Source organism: Barbatula barbatula, assembly GCF_947034865.1.
Source record: "Barbatula barbatula genome assembly, chromosome: 2".
In the NCBI taxonomy this organism is placed as follows: domain Eukaryota; kingdom Metazoa; phylum Chordata; class Actinopteri; order Cypriniformes; family Nemacheilidae; genus Barbatula; species Barbatula barbatula.
Window position 1 is genome coordinate 16,374,550 of NC_136767.1, and position 15,236 is coordinate 16,389,785.

At 39.6% G+C, this 15,236-nt stretch overlaps 1 protein-coding gene across 2 annotated transcripts; it reads left to right on the forward strand.

The window, feature by feature from the left end:
- Positions 1-354: 354 nt before the first annotated feature.
- taf1 (TAF1 RNA polymerase II, TATA box binding protein (TBP)-associated factor) lies at positions 355-14,491 on the forward strand. 2 transcript variants are annotated; one of them, XM_079488011.1, is made up of 40 exons: positions 355-470; positions 1,206-1,320; positions 1,406-1,529; positions 1,626-1,742; positions 1,827-1,952; positions 2,110-2,348; positions 2,475-2,696; positions 2,786-3,070; positions 3,255-3,441; positions 3,622-3,729; positions 3,843-4,010; positions 4,291-4,418; positions 4,508-4,615; positions 4,715-4,888; positions 5,006-5,179; positions 5,556-5,660; positions 5,790-5,990; positions 6,160-6,301; positions 6,763-6,893; positions 6,984-7,064; positions 7,329-7,478; positions 7,560-7,679; positions 7,763-7,938; positions 8,026-8,252; positions 8,343-8,550; positions 8,642-8,807; positions 8,928-9,139; positions 9,963-10,071; positions 10,181-10,279; positions 10,365-10,542; positions 10,629-10,696; positions 10,769-10,891; positions 11,007-11,099; positions 11,192-11,276; positions 11,360-11,427; positions 11,509-11,625; positions 12,988-13,086; positions 13,164-13,368; positions 13,456-13,606; positions 13,748-14,491. In XM_079488011.1, exons 2-40 carry the CDS (start codon positions 1,207-1,209, stop codon positions 13,983-13,985), a joined length of 5,826 nt encoding a protein of 1,941 aa, XP_079344137.1. In that variant the 5' UTR covers positions 355-470; position 1,206; the 3' UTR covers positions 13,986-14,491. The 2 variants fall into 2 exon arrangements, with proteins under 2 accessions (XP_079344137.1, XP_079344136.1); XM_079488010.1 differs by having other exon boundaries at positions 409-703.
- The last annotated feature ends 745 nt before the right edge of the window (positions 14,492-15,236 follow it).

Sequence of the window (15,236 nt, forward strand, 5' to 3'; positions counted from 1 at the left end):
AATGTTTGACATTTACTTTGGGACAGCGTGTTGTGACAAGAAAGTGCATTATAAAGTGTACCATGAAGAAAGCATTTCAGTAACTGTAGTATTTAACTTTAAAGATACTACAATAATTATATAATAGAAAACTTTACCATTGAATATCCTAACTGAAATAAATTGTATTATAGAACACCACAAATTAAACATTTATAATTTGAAAGTATTTGAACGCTTTTGTGTTTCTAAAGACATTTATTTGTCTAAAATATATTGTTCTGCATTCACTTTGTTCAATTTCAATTCAGTTAATGCAGCAACATTTTGTCACCTTAGCAAAGTTACTGAACAGAATATTCTGGTAAATATTTAGAGAGAACGCTGTCGGTGTGACGCTGCTATAACATCTATTCACCTACAGGGGGAGACCGCAAACCGGAGGTGACCCGCGTACACAAACAGAAACACAAACAGCGGCATCTACCCGGGTATGCAGTAGAAACGTTTCATTCATTTGTAAAACATTTTAACTAATTATAATCCATCTACTAATTTGACTAAAGTTACGTATCGGACTCTTGAACACATACGATATTTGCACACGTGCATTCGAATGAGCGCTATGCGCTAGCCGCTAACAGTCCGGGTAAGGACGCCGTTCATTCGGTCAACCGCTCACTCGAGCCCGAGGATCAAAAAGCCTTGCAGAGGCTAATATCAGGTACGCGCTTTTAAAATTCATAACACTGTGTAAAGTGGGCGTGAGATTAAAAGCAGACAGTTATGTTGAAGCTTAGTTTAAAGTAAAGTTTAAACGATCGTTTCTCTTGTAAATTACTGACTACTGAAAGTAAATGATACTTTATTGGCTTCTGCATTTAAATGCCGTGCTGTATTATTTGTATAGTTGACATTCCTTATCTAACGTTACTGGATATGTTTGCATTTAGTACGTTTAACATAATTTTACTTATGTGGTGAATGTAATTTCAATGTTTTATCATATCTGAGGGTGCTTTGGTAAAGACTGATACCTTAATGCACTTTTCATAAAGTATCTCCCTAAGTTGCTTCCACGGTCATTTACTGAAACAACTAGTTGCTTTGGATAAATGTCTAACGTTGTACTTCTACTGGCATATCGGACAGTGGCTGTATTATGTAATATCGTCATGTTTTGGTTGCTTCATGGATTTATCTCTTTACCTTATTTACATGATTAGAATGTCAGACTCCGACAGCGATGAGGATCAGGACCGTCCTTTCCACCTGACAGGGTTTCTGTTTGGCAACATTAATGAGAATGGACAGCTGGAGGACGATAGTGTGCTTGACATGGTGAGATAAATTGAAAAAATAAGGCTGAAGAGGAAAAACAAACCTTATATTGTACATATATTAATCGGTTTCTTTCCTTTTTCAGGAGTCAAAGAAGCACCTGGCTGGCCTGGGGTCTCTGGGTTTGGGTTCCCTCATAACGGAGATCACAGCCAGTGAAGAGGACACAGCTGACCATGAGGGAGACCAGAGCAACATTGACGCAGAGGGTCTGTTTTAGTTTATTTTGAAAAAAAGTTTAACTTGAGTTTTTGGACATTTAGAAACCCGATTTAACTTTATGCACTATTTGTGTGTGTGTGTAGGATGGGTAAGGAGCACAGACGATGCCGTCGATTACTCGGATATCAGCGAAGTTGCAGAGGATGAATCCCGCAGATACAGACAGGCAATGGGTAACCTGCAGCCACTACGGAGAACAGGTAAACAAGCATACATGTTGCTAAAAACACTGATGTATACACAGACACGCTTAAAACTTAAATGATGTGTGTTTTGATGTGCAGATGAAGAGGATGACTATGATGCTGATTGTGAAGATGTTGATTCTAAACTCATGCCACCTCCCCCACCCCCAAGCCTGTCAATTCCTGCCAAGAAAGAGGACACACCTACTCTGGACATCACTGGTGGTAAATAAGACAATATAGTTAATGGCAATGATTTACTGATGAATCCGATTAGAAGTAATAAAATATTTATTTATGATTGTTATGCAGAGTCTAATTTTATTCTGATAATTGTCACTTTTTACAATAACTCAACTTTTTTTACACTTTCTCTCTTCAGTGAGTGATGAGGGTGATGGTATCATTCTGCCTTCTATCATCACTCCATCCTCTGTGGGTGATAAAGTTGACTTCAGCAGCTCATCAGACAGTGAGAGTGAGAGTGATCGACCATCTCTGGGTTCAGGGTCAGGCGGACAGAAGTGTCTCACCCTCCCACTTGCAGGCATCATGCAGAAAGATGCTGCTAAAGCTCTTCCAGGAGTCACACAACTCTTCCCTGAGTTCCGACCTGGCAGGGTGACTGAAATGCTCAAAATATTTCCAGAGTGATGTTCAACACATAGTTTATTACATTTCTGAACCCACTGACATGACGCATACGTTTGATTCTTATTTTTGATTTTATTTGCTCTCATACTCCAGGTTTTGCGTTTTTTGCGGTTGTTTGGTCCTGGTAAAAACATGCCGTCTGTGTGGCGAAGTGCACGCCGGAAACGCAAACGAAAGCAGAGAGAACCACACTCGGACACAGCCACAGGTGACAACGAATCAAACCCACCCGAAGCTGGGGCTAAGAAAAAATCAGGGTGGGACTACGAATATGCAGGTCCTCCCCCACCAGAGCAATGTCTTTCTGATGATGAGGTAATTTACTGATCCACAGCAGAAAAATAATACACGTTTGGAAGAAATAAGGGCATAAACATGTTTTGTGTGTGTTTTTTACTCTGTAGATCACCATGATGGCTCCAGTGGAGTCTAAGTTTATGCAGGTGTCTGGTGAAGGTGACAAGGTGTCTGAGGTGAGGCCAAGGGTGGCGGAGTGGCGTTACGGTCCAGCTCAACTTTGGTATGACATGCTTGGAGTCACAGAGGATGGAAGTGGCTTTCATTATGGATTTAAACTCAAAGATGACCAACAGCAGGACAGTACTGACTCAGTAGCAAAGACTACAACAAATACACAAGCATCTGAACCAGGCAGTGAACAGGAACCAAATATGGAAACGCATTCTGAGGTCTGTGAACTGAAGTGCACTAAAAAGATTATTTTGATTTTTATCTTTTACTCTTAGTTCACTCCTGTTGTTAAAAATATATCATTTCAACATTATAACATTATGCAACATAAAAAATAAGAATTAAAATTATATAATTGAGTTCAGATTAAGTCGTAGTTAACATGTTTTTATGTGTTTGAAGGAGGATGAGGACTCAAAAGTACAGGATGAGTTGTTTTTAATGGTGACCCAGCTGCAGTGGGAGGATGACATCATCTGGAATGGAGAGGATGTAAAACACAAAGGCACCAAGACCCAACGTGCCAGTTTAGCTGGGTGGCTGCCTACTAGTATGACCCGTAACGCCAATGCATACAATGCTCAGCAGGGTGAGAGAACTCGGCCATAATGCAGTCAAAAACACACGCGTCCACTTATTAACCCATTCAAATAATTGTGAAACAATGTTAGTCACACTGTTAATTAAACATGTATTTATACACATGTTAATATTCTTGGTGGTTTTCTGCTCTTTGTTTAAATAGAATGGACATGTGTGTCTTTTCTAGGTCTAAGTCGCAGTAATTCTCTTTTGGTGCCACCAACCCCTCCCCCTTTAGTAAAAACTCCATCGATAACAGGCTCCAAGAGAGACAAGCATATCCACGATCATCAAAGTACGTCCATTATTCAACTTTTGTGGAGAGGTTTAAACCTTTAATATGCATAACTACAGAGACTCAGTTGAGATTGTGTGTTTATTTGTATGTATTTGTATATTTTCATACAGTTGCTCATGAGGATGACAACCCCTGGTTCTCTATATTTCCGATTGATAATGAGGAGCTTGTGTATGGCCGTTGGGAAGACAACATAATCTGGGATGACCAGAACATGGACTGTCTGCCTTCTCCTCCCATTCTCACCCTTAACCCTAATGATGAAAACATTATACTGGGTATAGTGTTTAAACTTTTATAACTGCTTAAACAATTAATATTAATATACAACTATAATTGCGTAATATGTTACCTGATTTCCTGAAACATTGTGACTATAGATTATTTTTCCAGATATGTGCTGACACTAGTGGCAGAGAAGTTCCACACTTAAGCTTCATAGTGTATTTCTATGATTTATCTTGAAAAGTGTAAAGGTCCATTAACAGAACCCAGAGGAACACCCCATTCCTCCTCCTCAAATGAATCCTTACAACTATTATTGGTTCATGCTTGTAGAAATCCCTGATGAAAAAGAGCAGCGGTCCTCTAATTCACCCTCCAAAGAAAACAAGAAAGATACAGCCCTGAAAAAAAGTCGCATTCTGCTTGGAAAGACTGGTGTCATCAAAGATGAACCTCAACAGGTGAGATGAAAAGAGACAGGTGATGTAGAAAAGCAACAAGCCAGAGATGTGGACAGATGTGAAGTCTCCTTTTTTTCTATCTGCTGTAGAATATGTCCCAGCCAGAGGTTAAAGATCCCTGGAATTTATCCAATGATGAGTTCTACTACCCCAAACAACAAGGGCTTAGGGGCACCTTTGGAGGAAACATAATCCAGGTTGGGGACACGTACAATGCACATAAGCCTGTGTTGTAATAAAACGGAAAAGAGTCTGTATCTTCTAGCATTTTGTCTAAATTCATATTTTTCTGTCAGCACTCCATTCCGTCTGTGGAGTTGAGACAGCCATTTTTCCCCACTCACATGGGGCCCATGAAGCTACGTCAATTCCATCGACCTTCCCTAAAGAAGTACTCATTTGGAGCTCTGTCTCAGCCCGGTCAGCACCAAGTCCAGCCCCTACTCAAACACATCAAGAAAAAGGCTAAGGTACACTAATGTCGTCTGTTTACTTGAGAAAAATAAGTATGTATAATAATCTAAAATAATGTGTTGAACATCATATTCATTCTCATCCTGCATTTATCTTGTATTTAACACTCTCAGATGCGAGAGCAGGAGAGGCAGGCATCAGGCGGAGGGGACATGTTCTTCATGCGCACTGCGCAGGATTTGACAGGGAAAGATGGAGACTTGATTTTGGCTGAATATAGTGAGGAAAATCCCCCTCTTCTCATGCAAGTTGGCATGGCGAGCAAGATCAAAAACTACTATAAAAGAGTAAGTTGCAAGAAATGCATATCTGCGTTTACACATATCAGTACTGAGCTGTTAAAGTGAAAGTTTACCCAAAAATAAAACTTGTGTCATCGCCCTCGAGTCCCAATTCTATATACATTTCTATGTTCTGATGAACACAGAAAGATCTTGGGAAGAATTTTTGTTGTCAAACAGTTCTTGGCTGCCATTGACTAGACTAGAAGAAAAAAATGAGGTATTCAAAAGTCCCCCAGAACTGTTTGCTTTGCTACATTCTTCAAAATATCTTCTTTGGTGTACAACAGAACAAAGAAACTTTTTCATCTATGGTAGTCAATGGGGTGTGATGAGATCTCGTGGCATGAGAATGTGGTCATTAATTTTTTTATCTGTGTAGAAACCAGGTAAAGACCCAGGAGCACCTGACTGTAAATATGGAGAGACAGTTTACTGTCACACATCACCATTTCTCGGATCTTTGCACCCTGGGCAACTACTGCAGGTAATGCACATTTTCATATTATATCTGGCTGTCACAACAAACTCTACATCATATCATAGCTTTCAATTTGAATAAATTCAGATGAATTTATATATAATGAATGTTGAATTTTTTTGGTTTGTGTCACAGGCTTTTGAAAATAACCTGTTCAGAGCTCCCGTCTACCTACATAAGATGCCTGAGACGGATTTCCTGATTATCCGACTGCGACAGGGCTATTTCATCCGAGAGCTTGTGGACATATTTGTTGTGGGACAGGAGTGTCCTCTTATTGAGGTGCCAGGGCCCAACTCTAAACGGGCCAACACTCACATTCGAGACTTTCTCCAGGTAATGCCAGCCGCCATTCCTTCCTTCCTGTATTACTTTGATTTTAAGAGTAATTATCGGTTTGTAAAAGGTTTTAAGGCTGGGTGCTGTAATTACGACACGACTATGAAGCAAGTTATAAGAGAATCAACTAGGCCCAGTGTTCTCTAATTTTCTCACTTCTCTCTAGGTGTTCATCTATCGTCTATTCTGGAAGAGTAAAGATCGTCCTCGTCGCATCCGTATGGAGGATATAAAGAAGGCATTTCCCTCTCACTCTGAGAGCAGCATCCGCAAACGCTTGAAACTCTGTGCTGACTTTAAACGCACAGGTGAAATTGCAGCCTGTCTCTCACGCACACATGATCTTAAGTCGTGAAAAACATTTATTTTTCATGGACTGGGAAGTGTACACGGAGGAGAGAACAGTAGCACCCAGATAAATTGTTTTCAGACCATCTGTGTGTGTTTTGTCAGACAGGAGGTGACAGATGCAGAAAGGCCAGGTTCTGGTACAGGAAAGGTAGAGCAGGAACAGGAAGTTGTGTTACAGAAGTTCCACCAAACACATCATTGTGCCATACATTACATTGCATAAAAGAACGAATAAGTCCTTTTATCTTGGCACATTATCTATAGATCAACAGTTAAAGGGATAGTTCACACAGAAATAAAAGTTGTGTTGTTTATAATCCAAGAAGAACATGTTATATTTTCCAAATCTTTCCAGTCATATTACTAGGCCCTCTTGTCTATTCTTCAAGTTGTGTAATAGTCATGATGGTTCTTACAGGCATGGACTCTAACTGGTGGGTGTTAAAGCCTGATTTTCGGCTTCCGACAGAAGAGGAGATCAGAGCAATGGTCTCGCCAGAGCTGTGCTGTGCCTACTATAGTATGCAGGTGGCAGAACAGAGACTAAAGGTTAACAAAGATGCATGCATGCACACATTAATTTTATCCTTATTATAGTATATGCTGTTTACTCACAGATGCATTATGGCTTTCTTGCAGGATGCTGGGTACGGTGAGAAGTCATTTTTTGCACCCGAGGAGGAAAATGAGGAAGAATTCCAGATGAAGATTGATGATGAGGTCAGAGTTTTACATTGAGTACATTATGATATTGCTTCCATTACAGATATTCCATATAATATCATGCATATTATATTGTGTGTGACTAACACTCATGATCCTATAACAATCCTGAAATGAACTAATTTGTGTACAGTAGTTATTCCATTTTGGCTATTTGCATTCATTTACATTTACATTTATTCATTTAGCATTCAATGTTAAACTTAAAAAAACATTGTATACTCAAGCCTGATGTTTGTTTGTGGTCTTCTGTATGTTCAGGTTCGCACCGCCCCTTGGAACACAACACGTGCGTTCATTGCAGCAATGAAGGGGAAGTGTCTTCTGGAGGTCACGGGGGTCGCTGACCCCACCGGCTGTGGAGAAGGATTCTCCTATGTTAAAGTCCCTAATAAACCAACACAACAGAAGGTATATACCTCACGACCATTCAGCACAGATCCTGCTTATTAAACAGCTTGCTAACAAATATAAATATTTTATCACACACAGGATGATCGAGAGCCCCAACCAGTAAAGAAGACTGTAACAGGGACTGATGCTGATCTGAGAAGACTGTCACTCAAAAATGCCAAACAGTTGCTCCGAAAGTTTGGGGTTCCCGAGGAAGAGGTGTGACACTGACCATTTAACAACCAAATAAACATAATTGGCTGTTTAGAAAGTTTTGTTCTTATATGTATGCTTGTATTTAGATAAAGAAACTTTCTCGTTGGGAAGTCATAGACGTCGTGAGGACCATGTCTACCGAACAGGCTCGTTCAGGGGAGGGGCCTATGAGCAAATTTGCTCGTGGGTCTCGGTTCTCTGTAGCAGAGCATCAAGAACGTTACAAAGAGGAGTGCCAGAGGATCTTTGACCTGCAGAACAAGTGAGAACCTCTACGAACATAGTGAGGTTCTGCAACCTCCCACCAATTTGTGCTTTGATCTTGGTTAACACAGTGTTTGTGTTTTAGGGTGCTGGAGTCCACCGAGGTTTTGTCCACGGACACAGACAGCAGTTCAGCAGAGGACAGCGATTTTGAAGAGATGGGCAAGAACATTGAGAATATGCTGCAGAATAAAAAGACCAGCTCTCAGCTGAGCAGAGAAAGAGAGGAACAGGAGAGAAAAGAATTGCAGCGGATGCTGATGGGAGAAGATAGTGAAAAAGAGAAGGGCCGCAAAGAACGACGCAAAGGCTGTACGTTTGTGTGTGTGAGCGAGAGAGACTATCTTTCGCTAGATCTATAGCTTTGTGTTTAATATCTCTATGTGTTTTTGTGTGTTGTAGCGAGCGCCCTCTCCACAAGCTCTCACAAAGATGACGACGCATCCTCTGTCACCAGTTTGAACTCTTCTGCAACAGGACGAAGGTTGAAAATTTATCGGACGTTTTGCGACGAGGACGGCAAGGAGTATGTGCGTTGCGAGACTGTGCGCAAACCTGCCGTCATCGACGCTTATTTACGCATACGCAACACGAAAGATGAAGACTTCATGTAAGTGTCTGCTTTTGTAGTGGGTGCATCAGTATCATGGGAATTTCATCAGCAAAATGGTGTTTTCATTGTGTTTTTGTCCCGTATGCAGCCGTAAGTTTGCGCTGTTTGATGAGCAGCACAGAGAGGAGATGAGAAAAGAACGAAGGAGAATTCAGGAGCAACTGCGACGCCTCAAACGAAACCAAGAGAAAGATAGATTTAAAGGTCCACCTGAGAAAAAGACCAAGAAGGCCAAAGAACGACCAGACCTGAAGGTATAGCACTATGATCTGATCTTCACCACTGATGTTCACTCTTGCTTTGATTGAAACAGAATATTTCAGATATTTGCTTAAGCATAGTTTTTCTAAGATTTTATAATTTTTCATCCCCAGCTGAAATGTGGAGCGTGTGGTGCAATTGGCCACATGAGAACCAATAAGTTTTGCCCGTTGTACTACCAAACCAATGCCCCACCCTCTAACCCCGTGGCTATGACAGAGGAGCAGGAAGAGGAGCTGGAGAAGACTGTGATCCACAACGACAATGAAGAGCTTATTAAAGTAGAAGGAACTAAGATTGTGCTTGGAAAGCAGCTCATTGAAAGGTAATGCACACATAACATGTCTATGGGCTTGTTTCTAAACTACAATCTTGGTTATTTATACAAAATTGGGTAAAAATGTCCTTACAAAGTTGTTACAAAGTTGTTAAAGTTTAGTAAAACTAAAACCAATAAACGTGTTTTTTAATACACTAGTTTACATGTTTTTTAAACTATTTCTGTTTATTGAAATCAAAAATAAATTCAAGAACTTTGGCCTAAGCAAACTTAGAAATGCATCAGCAATAAACTGAAATAAGTTCAAGTTGAGGCACTAACTGAGAATAAATAAAAAATAAAACACAGCAACATAAAAAATCAATAACTTAAAAGCTAAAGTAAAAAAACATATATTAACAGTATAAAAACAGTATTTATATTAAAATATTCATAATGCTAAAATAAAACTAAAAACAAAACTATATTAATTTTAATATTTCTTGCCATCACTATTTTAAGCACAAATTCATGACTATTTGGTAAGTATTTCAATTGAACAACCCATATACATGTCCTTTGATGTGACAATTAATTAGAAAACTGATAATAATAATAATATAGTATTTTATGTTATTAATATTTATAACATAAAACAGCATATGAGGCATTTACCTTTATTGTTATTCAACAAAAACATTTAAATATCACACCACAATGCTGTGTCTACTCTGTACGTGGCGCCACACGATAAAAGACAATATCATTAAGAACAAGCCGTTGTCGTGTTGCGCCGGCTTTTTATGGTTTAGACTACACGGATGTTCTAGGTTTAAGATGAATATTGTGACATTGTTATGAATGTTAATCTGTGTATTTTTTTTATTAGTGCTGACGAAGTGCGGAGAAAATCTCTGGTTCTGAAATTTCCTAAGCAGCAGCTTCCTCCCAAAAAGAAAAGACGTGTGGGAACAACCGTACACTGTGACTACCTGAATGTAAGACCGCATTTAAATGCGTGTTTTATACTGCAGATCTTTACAGGTCTCTGTAAGCCTTGTTAAACTGCTTGCAACGTGATCGTTCATTATGCTGTGTCTTTCTCAGCGTCCTCATAAATCCATTCATCGCAGAAGGACAGACCCCATGGTCACGCTCTCCTCTGTCCTGGAAAGCATCATCAATGACATGAGGGATCTTCCTAATGTAAGACACATCTGCACAATCTCACACATATGCTAGACATGAACACAGACACTAACAATCACTGATGATTGTGTTTGCCTCGCAGACGTACCCGTTTCACACTCCTGTGAACAGCAAGGCGGTTAAGGATTATTACAAGATCATCACACGGCCCATGGACCTCCAGACATTACGTGAAAATGTTCGCAAGCGCATGTACCCATCACGAGAAGAGTTCAGGGAAAGCGTTGAGCTCATCTTTAAAAACAGTTCGACATACAACGGTAGTTTATACGCATTTAACAGATAGTTACAGGGGCTTACTCGGACAAGATGTTCTGATGATCTATGTGTGTTGGTGTGTTTTTAGGTGTAAAGCATCATTTAACCCTTGTCGCTCAGATGATGTTGCATCTCTGTGATGAAAAACTGAAAGAGGTAGATATATATTTCACTAAAAGATTTGTTAAGAGAAGAATTTCACTGCTAATTGTTGTTTCCCTGTTGCAGAAAGAAGAGCGTTTGGTTCGTTTGGAAAAAGCAATTAATCCTCTTTTGGATGATGACGACCAGGTCGCTTTCTCATTCATTCTTGACAACATTGTTACTCAGAAGATGATGGCTGTCCCTGATGTAAGTAATGCTCAGTTATCTGCCATATATAAGGCTTTTAAAAGTATCATAGGATGATATGGAGGTAGCAGAAATAAAGTTTTTGCTCTTTCTCCATCTCTTCTTGCCTCTGTAGTCCTGGCCCTTCCATCATCCTGTTAATAAGAAGTTTGTTCCGGATTACTATAAGGTCATCATCAACCCTATGGACTTGGACTCCCTTCGCAAGGTCAGAAAAGTTTGTCTGTAACATCAAGAACCTTCAAAGAAGAATGAAGTTTAATGGCGAATATCTACCTGATTGTGTCTGTGTGTGTGTAGAACATCTCAAAGCATAAGTATCAGAACCGAGAAGTGTTTCAATTCGACGTCAGCCTCATTCACGCCAACAGTGTCAAGTACAATGGTGAGAAATGCATATAACGTTTTTAATTGTTTAGATTCATGCATTAATTTCTCATGGATTCATTTTGTTTTTTTGACCTCCAGGACCTGACAGCCCTTATACCAAAACGGCTCTTGAAATCGTGAACGTCTGCAAGCAAACATTAGCAGAGGTGTGTGTGAGACAGAGAGTCATTCTGTGTGCGTTTGGGGTTTTTATTAATGTGTGTGTCTGTTTGTTTTTCTTGTGTTAGTATGATGAACACCTGACTCAACTGGAGAAGGACATCTCTACTGCTAAAGAAGCCGCTCTGGATGCTGCAGATCTTGAGTGCTTAGACCCCTTGACCCCCGGACCGTACACACCACAGGTTTATACTCGCTCTGTGTGCAAGTGTATTTTATTGCGGCTGAAATGAAGTATGTCAGCATATACTCGAGCACAGAGTAGAATGCATGCGTCTCTCTCACTCTAGTGCATACGTCTGATGTGTACTGTGTAGCTGCATAACATTTCCTCACTATACCTTTCTTTCCCTTCTCCTTTTATTGCTGCCTGTTTGTCTTGCTGTGTCTGGGGCTTGTACCTTCTTACTTTCTATCTCTTTCTCTCTCTTCTTGTCTGTCTTAGCCTGATGTGTGTGAGAGCAGTGTGTCTGTGAGTTTGCAGGGCGATTCTAGTCTGTTAGCCGTGGCTACGCTAATCCCTCCCACCCCTGAGAAAAGAGGGGGGCAGGTACTCCTCACTCCCTCTATGTCTTTATTTCTCCATTCCTTTTCGTTTGACTGGCCTGACCCCTTAAAATATGTATGCTGCTGCTCACTTGATTTTCTAACATTCAGCTTTCAATGTATGTATTTTAGGACTGGATGCATCTTAGTGATGTCTCCTGAAAGGATAGTTCACCTTCAAAATTAAAATTCCGTCATTATTTACACACCCTCTTGGTATTTGTATGAGTTTCTTTCTTCTGCAGAACACATAAGAAGATATTTTGAAATATTTTTGTAACAGAAAACGGTTGGTCCCCATTGACTTCGTTGTATTCGTTTTGTGTCCATACAATCGAAGTGAATGGTGACCCACATTTTTCAATATATCTTATTTTGTGTTTTGCACACAGGTTTAAAATGACAACAGTAAATTATCACATCACTTTTAAGATGAACTATTTCTTAAGTCTGTATTTAAAAAAATGCAGCCTTGAGCCTGGAATGCCTTTAAAGTGATAGTTTACCCAAAAATTTAAAAAACCCTGTAATCATTTTCTCACCCTTTTGTCATTTCAAACCTGTGTGACTTTCTTTCTTCCACAGAACACAAAAGATATTTTGAAGAAAGTTTGTAACCGAACAGAACTGGCCCCCATTCACTTGCCTTGGTTTTGTGTCCATACAATAGATGTGAATGGGGGCCAGTGCTGTTCATTTACAAACTTTCTTCCAAATATTTTCTTTTCTGTTCTGCGGAAGAAAGTCCTAAAGGTTTAAAATGACAAAAGGGTGAGTAAATTATTTCATTTTTGGGAGAACAATATAGCATAACATCTCTTTCTCTCAGAGTTTTCAGTCATTATCTGGCTTTCTTTTGGAATCAGAAAGGAATATATTCATATCCAAAGGCCTGAATTTACTTATCCATTCAATCTGTCATTCACCTTGCATGTTTTAGTCTCCAATACTGTTGTTTTTCTTTGTGACACTGCACAACTTAATTAAATTTGTATATGTAGGGTCGTCATGGCAGAGGAAGATTGGGTGAAGAGGAGTCTGATGTGGACATTGAAGGATTTGAGGAAGATGATGATGGAAAACCTAAAACACCTGCTCCGGTATTAAATACACACAGATCGTCACACAATTTTGTAACACTAGACTGTCAGAGATTAAGTGTTATATGTATTTTCAGGCCGAAGAGGGAGATTTGGACGATGAGGATGAAGATGACGACGATGAGCTCCTCATGCGGCCACAGAGGCATATGCATGGGGATGAAGAGGAGTATGACGAAGTCTCCAGCCGGCCGGCACAGGCCAGCATTCTTTACCAGGATCTGCTGATGTCAGATGCAGAAGATGATGCCAGTGAGGAGGAGGGTGACAATCCGTTCTCATGTAAGTGTGTTTGTGATATTCATCATGTGTGAGTGATATTTATTGGGCTGTGTATATAAAAATAACACTCTTTACCCTCTATTGTAGCCATCCAGCTGTCAGAAAGTGGCAGTGACAGTGATGTCGAACTGGGTCATCAGGAGAGCACCCGGATTGGACTAGAACAGGAAGAGAGTATGATGTCATATGAGGGGGAGGGGCCTGATGAAGAGACACACATGGAGGACAGCAACGTCAGGTTAGCTCATGTGCATACAAAAAGCACATAATATTTGAGGTCTGCTAAACAACAGGGATCTGGATTATTGACATTAGGTTATTTTTTAAAAATGGTGATAAATTGTCAAATGTATGCACGCTCATTGTCTGTGTGTTGTAGCTATGGCAGCTATGATGATGGAGACAGTCAGATGCAAAGACAGGCATCCAGCCCCGGAACAGGAGAACGGGATGGAGAAGAAGGGTATGGGATCAGCGAAGAGGAAGAAGAAGAGGACGACGATGAGCGTAGGAGAGGGCCTAGTGTACTCACACAGGCCCAGCTTAGTGAGGACGATGAAGACAGCGAGGAATTCCGATCTGTTGGAGGAGACAGCGACATGGATTCAGACAGCTAACACTCATTCCTGTAAATCTGTCCTGTTATTCATGATGGTGTTGTACATAATTGTATATTTTGTACTGTTCTGATGGTTGTTTTTTTACATGTTATTTTTATATGAAGTCTTGAGTCCATGTGAGGGACTGGGACAGGTTCTGTGATGAAGAATGTCACAAATAAATGTTTTTTTGTGAACCTTAAGCGTTCTGGGGTTTCTAAATTCTAATGTGTCTTTAATCAAGTTATTAAGAATTTTAACCCTCGTACATTTCAATTCTATTCAGGTCCCTTTCTAAGTCTTGCGGTTAATATAATTGCCTTAGTGTAAAAGTGTGTTTCATTGGACGCACACGCACCTGGCCCTAAGTTAACTTCTGATATAATTGAAAATAACAATTTATATTTAATTTATAATCATATGAATATTTTATTGTATATTCATTGTATTATATCAACTTGAAACTACTCAACAGGAATTGATTCTCTGCGGAGGTCTACTGGAATTAAAGGAATAGTTCACCCAAAAATGACCATGAAATTCTGTCATGAATGACTCACTCTAGTTGTTCCAAATCTGTATAAATCTCTTTGTTTGGTTGAACACAGAGAAAGATATTTGCAAGAATGCTTGTTACCAAACAGTTCTTGGACCCCATTGACTAGCAAAGTAGGAAACATTTAAATGGTAGTCTAAAGTGCCCCAGTTTGCTATCCTTCTTTTGTGTTCAACAGAACAAAAATTGTATTAAAAGTCATTTTCCTACTATGGTAGTAAATGGTGGCCAGAAACTGTTTGGTTATATGCATTCTTCCAATTATCTTTCTGTGTTCATCAGAACAAAGACATTTATACAGATTTGGAACAACTCAAAGGTGAGCAAATGATGACAGAATTTGTATTTTTGCTGAACTATCCTTTTAAAGTTGGCCCACGTGACATAATGTTGTTGCTGCTGGAATCATCTATAGATAAATTTATGCATTTTAGAGATCACTCAAGTAAAAATACAGCAACAGCAACAAAGCAGCAACAGTATCAAACGTACATGCATAACACTGTAGCACAAACCCCTAAACAACATATATATTCCATAGAGCTCCACTCCCTGAGTAGTTTAAGGGTCAAACAGCTATACTCTAAAGATTGCCATACTGTGTAAATCTGTAGTTCAAAAGTCATGAAGACAAAATAAACTATAAAGCATTTTCCTAACTGCATTATCATTACAACACATCTAGTTTTCTTAACATTCATTTACATTACATG